Source organism: Drosophila ananassae, chromosome XR (assembly GCF_017639315.1).
Source record: "Drosophila ananassae strain 14024-0371.13 chromosome XR, ASM1763931v2, whole genome shotgun sequence".
Taxonomy (NCBI): domain Eukaryota; kingdom Metazoa; phylum Arthropoda; class Insecta; order Diptera; family Drosophilidae; genus Drosophila; species Drosophila ananassae.
In genome coordinates this window covers 5,950,492-5,956,348 of record NC_057932.1, presented here as the reverse complement: position 1 = coordinate 5,956,348, position 5,857 = coordinate 5,950,492, and the positions used below count along the sequence as shown (strand labels likewise).

The following is a 5,857-nucleotide window of genomic DNA, read 5'->3' as shown; positions in this document are numbered from 1 at the left end:
GCATCACCCCATAAAGATCAAAAAAATATGTGTAACAAGAAAGGAAAGCTAACTTCGGGCGGAGCCGAAGTTGATATACCCTTGCCGTTCAGTCGCAGTCCGCTAGGTGGCGCCACGCGTCTTATTTTATTAGATATATAGCGGATCGTATATAGTCGGCCGATCCTTATGAAAATTGGCAGATCAGATTGTTTTTCCCAAAATAGAATCTGTACCAAATCCCATTGTTTAGGAATGGACTATCGATACATAGTTTATAAGTTATCCCATATTGTCATCTTTATATTTTTTTATACCTACTAGCTTTAGAATCCACAAAATGTATGCACACACACACCTATCGTTAAGTTCCACAAATGTAAATTTTCTTAGTACCAATTAGACAGCGAAACTGACAAGAACATATAACTCTACAGTCCACTACTCATTCGTCTCATCGGTTGGGGATCATTGTTTGGTCCTTCGCATCCGGATTTGTTTTGTAGTTTTCTGTGCATTGGTTCTCATTTGTAATTGTTTCTCGGCATGGAGCAATTAAAAGCATTGACAAAAGGGCGCGCCAGACTCAAGGCCAATATCACACGGAGCTTGGCTTGAGCTGAGGACGCGCAACATTCGAACGCCACACGGGCAGAGGTGTCTTCGCGGCTGGAGCATCTCGACACAACATGGAAAGAATTCACAAGATTTGGTGATGAAATAGCTATGCTAGACGAAGTAGATGGCTATGTGGACCCAGAGAATGACAAAATATTCTACGAGGAAAAATACCTAAGGGCACATGCATTACTTTCGGCGATGGTAGGTACAAGACCTAGTCCATCATTTGTGAATAGTGAAAACGGCAGCGGCGTGCTGCAAAACAACGACGCAATAATAAGTTTGCTACAACAACAACAACAACTCTTCGAGCAGTTGGCGGCAAATCGGACCACTGCAAACATGTCGAGACCTGAAGGAGGAGACGCCTACGCGGCGAATTCAGGTAGTGCTCAAATGGTAGGGGCATCAGCTCAAAGCGAATTGCCTAAAATTCAAATTAAACGGTTCGCTGGCAATTATTCAGATTGGCCAGCTTTCAAAGATATTTATGAGAGCACAATTCACAATAAGGCGAATTTAACAAATACGCACAAATTTCATCATTTGAAATCTCTTCTGATCGACGAAGCTGCAAATCTGGTACGACATTTGGCTATTACGGATTCAGCTTACAACACTGCGTGGGAGCGACTTAATGAAAGATATAATCGTCCACAGCATATCGTGAATTCACTATTGGAGCAGTTTATGAAGCTGCCAACAACAACCAGGTGGGATACAGCAACATTACGGAAGGTGTCAGACGGCGCAAATGAAATAGTGCGTGGTCTGGATGCCATAGAGGAAACAGGACGAGATTGTTGGATCATCTACTTGACGCTGGAGATGCTGGATGCAGATACTCGACGCAGGTGGATCGAGCGCAGTGTGGAGACAGACTCACCCACACTGGAGGAATTCTTCAAATTTTTGGATGCACGTTGCGAGTAACTAGAACTCAGCAAGCGTGAAACAATCGGAGGTAAGACTACAGCCTCAATCGGTGACAAGACAAGGAAGGTCACACATTCGCTGGTTGTACTTGAAGGAAACAAGTGCAGCAAATGTCACTCTACAGAGCATCGTCTGTATGGATGCCAACAATTCTTGGATATGTCAGCAGGACAGAGGGTTTCGTTTGCCAAGGAAAACGCTCTATATTACAATTGTCTAAAACCTGGTCATGGGGTCAGGAAACGCAAATCGACGTTCAAGTGCAGACAATGTAAAGGTCAGCATCACTCACTGTTGCACCTGCAACGCACGCAACAGGCTATTGGAACAATCGCTCAAACTGGTGAGGATCAGGAGGATCCTAGCGCACACTCAACGGTGACTACGAGTCACATCGCACAAGCAGAAGGTTCTACAGCAATTGTATGTGCACAAGGCACCGCAAATATACAACAATCAACTGGATGGAACAGGAGCACCTTACCCACGGCCATGGTAAACGTTCGCAACGCAAATGGAGATTTGGTGGCATGCCGACTCCTATTGGACACGGGTTCAGAACTGTCGTACATATCTGAACGCTGTATACAAACACTTGGTTTGGCTCGTACGCCATCACGCATACTGGTTACGGGAATTTCTTCAACCAAAGCAGACACTACAAGGGGATGCAGCACTATAAGCATCCAATCCCGTATTTCGCAAGATCAGCTGGTAGTCCAGTCTCATGTGCTTGGAAAGATTACATCATCATTGGAAAGGCAGACCATCGATGCGTCTGTACTTCTAGTTTTCAACGATCTGCAATTGGCAGATTCGCAATTTAGCACGAATGCCCCAATTGACATTCTTTTGGGCAGCGAACACGTTTGGAGTGTTATAACTGGGAGAAAGATCTACGACGACAAAGGAAAGCTCATTGCTATATCATCAATTTTCGGATGGGTAATTACATCACTGCTTTCATCACGCGCATGCAGCGCAACGGCTCTTAAAACAACAATAGACATCGATGCTTATCTCAGAAGGTTCTGGGAACTGGAAAGCATACAACGCAAAGCAGAAGTTCAACCTGAAGACGAGGAGGTGGAGAAACACTTTCTTGCAACACACACTCGAGACGAACAAGGCAAGTACATCGTGGAACTTCCGTTTAAAGTATCGGAAACACAATTCGCAGATACACTTCAAGCAGCGCTGCAGAGGTTCAAATCAGTTGAACGACGTTTGGCACAAAATCAACAATTATGTAACGACTACGTGAAGTCCATGAGGGAATACCAGGAGCTAGGACATATGCAAGAAATCTCACCGAGCGAAATTCCCAAGGGTAGGAATTTCTACCTGCCACATCATCCCGTATTGGGTCGGAAACTTAGAGTGGTTTTCGACGGCTCATATCGAGACGCCAAAGGCATGGCATTAAACGACACGCTCTCGATCGGACCGAGTATTCAGCGAGACCTGTTTGCTGTGTGCCTGCGATTCCTTTGATGTTCCGTCAAATCTGGGTGAGCGAAAAACATAGAGACTATCAGAGAATCGTATGGAGAGAGGATCCGACAGATCGTATCACGCACTTCCAACTATGCACGGTGACGTATGGAACATCATGCGCACCATTTCTAGCAGTCAGAGTGCTAGAGCAACTCGCTGCTGACCATAAGCACGAGTTTCCGAACGCAGCAAAAATCGTGTTGGAGGACTTATATGTCGACGACGTTCTCACTGGAGCAAATAGTGAGGATGAGCTGCTACGCAACAGGGACGAACTCGTCCAACTGATGTCCTGTGCTAACCTAGAGCTCGGGAAATGGGTATCGAATACCAAATGCATCGAATCGGAGGATAACCCGAATTCCTCACAATCACCAGTCAAAGTGCTAGGGCTGCATTGGCACCCTGGAGAGGACACATTGTCGTACAATGTAAACCTATCGAAAGACCCTCGCTGCACCAAGAGGCAAGTGTTGACGGATGTCTCACGTATATTCGACCCTCTCGGTCTATTAGCACCAATCGTAGTTCAATTCAAAATACTATTTCAAAAACTCTGGCTGTTGAATTTGAATTGGGACGACGAACTACCGAGCAAACTAGCAAACAACTGGCTCAAATGGCGAGCTGATCTGGACAACCTTCACAAGCTCCAGATACCGCGCTTAGTTAAAAGCGACAAACAGAGAATCGAATTGCACGGGTTTTCAGATGCATCCACCAAGGCGTACTCAGCGGTGGTATACAGCCGAGTGGTTAACGACGATGGAACCATTTCGGTCGCCATACTTGCTGCAAAAACAAGAGTGGCATCTTTGAAGCAGCAGTCTTTGCCGCGCCTGGAACTATGTGGCGCACTTCTATTGAGTCAACTTCTGCAATCCATAAAAGCTGGACTAATGAACAATGACGTAACGATCTACGCATGGAGTGATTCGACGATAGTCCTGTCATGGTTATCGTATTTACCAGCCCAACTCAAGACGTTTGTTGGGAACCGCACTTCAGAAATCCTCGAAACCATCTCGAAGCATGCATGGCGGCATGTAGACTCAAAATCGAACCCAGCGGATTGCGCATCCCGTGGCTTGGGAGTGTCCGAGCTCATTGACTTCCAATTATGGTGGAATGGTCCTTCATGGCTGAGGGACAAGGATCAATTCTTGGTGAAATTGAACAATACTCACAACAGTACTTCTCTTTCAGACAAACGCATACAAGAAGAAGTCAAAAGTAACTGCCTAGCTGCGCAGACGACTGTCACGACGGACAACCCATGGGATAAGCTTCTCAATCGCAACTCATCTTGGCTGAAGCTTATACACACACTTGCTTACGTTTTGCGCTTCATTCATCGCATGAAGCACCCATCTTCGAAACAAACATCGAACTCTCTAACGTTCGATGAGATCAAGGCAGCAAGGATTCGATGGCTGCATCACGCTCAAAATGGTTTTCAACAGGAGATCCAGTTACTACGCGCAAACAAGGCTCTAGGGAACCAATCTCCATTGGTCCAGCTCTCACCAATCATCGACAAAGACAACCTGCTAAAAGTGGGTGGACAAATCCAACCTTTGCAGTTGTCAGCAGAGGCGAAGTATCAGAAGCGTCCTAGGTGGACCACGACAACCCCTAACATTTCAATCGGCAGCGTTGCGCTCGTCAAGGAGTCCAACACACTACCATCATTATGGCATCTAGCGAAGGTGATCGGCACTTTCCAAGGAAAGGACAATATGGTTCAAGCAGGCAGGATCATCCGACTTAAAACCCGGCCAATAACGAAAATTGCGAAACTACTCAGTTCAGAAACCGTGTTTCAGGGTGGCCCGGGATGTTTAGGAATGGACTATCGATACATAGTTTATAAGTTATCCCATATTGTCATCTTTATATTTTTCTATACCTACTAGCTTTAGAATCTACAAAATGTATGCACACACACACCTATCGTTAAGTTCCACAAATGTAAATTTTCTTAGTACCAATTAGACAGCGAAACTGACAAGAACATATAACTCTACAGTCCACTGCTCATTCGCCTTAACGGTTGGGGATCACCCATCTTTCTAACTTAAAAAACAACAAAGTTATGCCAATTTCGATCGTTCTATGACAGCTTTAGGATATAGTCGTCTGATCCTTATAAAATTTTGTACATAAGATATTTTGGTCAAACATAACATGTGTGGAAAGTCCCAACCCTCTAACTTAAAAAACACCAAAGTTATGGCACTACTACCCCCTACTACTACTACGCCTCGAACTCGACCCCAGACTCTTAACCCAAAATCCACAGCATAAGCAATAATCGATATTCAAGTGTTGTGGATTCAACTACACCCGGATATGTCGAAAGAGTGAAACTATGTCACAAAAGTGCAACTATGTACGCTGACTAGAATGTTGCGCTGACTCTTGACACTGGATAGAGTTGGAGTGGGAGATCGGTCGATATCCAACTGATGACCGGAGGGTCACAACTCTGTGAAGTCAGTCTATTCTTGACCAGCAAAACATCAAGCCGAATCCATCTCCAAAGAATATTTTCCTAAAAGTTAAATCTTACAATAAGTCACAAGAGACCATTTCTGTATTTCTTACCTAGTTACTTCATAATCAAATTGTTGTATCATCAACAACAATAAAGTGTATCATCAACGCGTCAGAACATGACCCGACTCTTCATGATCAGGTAACCAATGGTTGGACACCTTAACTGGCGCCCGAGCAGATAAGTAGAGTGAATGTGAATTTTGGGTGTTAACAAAAATTTTTCCCAAAACAAACAAAGAAAAAGAAAAAATGGATAGGAAAAAGT

At 44.6% G+C, this 5,857-nt stretch overlaps 1 protein-coding gene across 1 annotated transcript; it reads left to right on the top strand.

Moving 5' to 3' along the window:
* Positions 1–1,695: 1,695 nt before the first annotated feature.
* On the top strand, positions 1,696–4,955 carry LOC123257658. Its single transcript, XM_044717479.1, has 4 exons — positions 1,696–2,986; positions 3,166–3,522; positions 3,637–4,775; positions 4,950–4,955. The coding sequence occupies exons 1-4, from the start codon at positions 1,696–1,698 to the stop codon at positions 4,953–4,955; spliced, it is 2,793 nt and encodes a 930-aa protein (XP_044573414.1).
* The last annotated feature ends 902 nt before the right edge of the window (positions 4,956–5,857 follow it).

Coding starts and splice junctions, on each gene's coding strand:
- LOC123257658 (XM_044717479.1), top strand. CDS start 1,696: ATGTCAGCAGGACAGAGGGTTTCGTTTGCCAAGGAAAACGCTCTATAT. Junction 2,987..3,165: donor CACGCTCTCGATCGGACCGA/GTATTCAGCGAG, acceptor CACCATTTCTAG/CAGTCAGAGTGCTAGAGCAA. Junction 3,523..3,636: donor AGTGTTGACGGATGTCTCAC/GTATATTCGACC, acceptor CGAGCAAACTAG/CAAACAACTGGCTCAAATGG.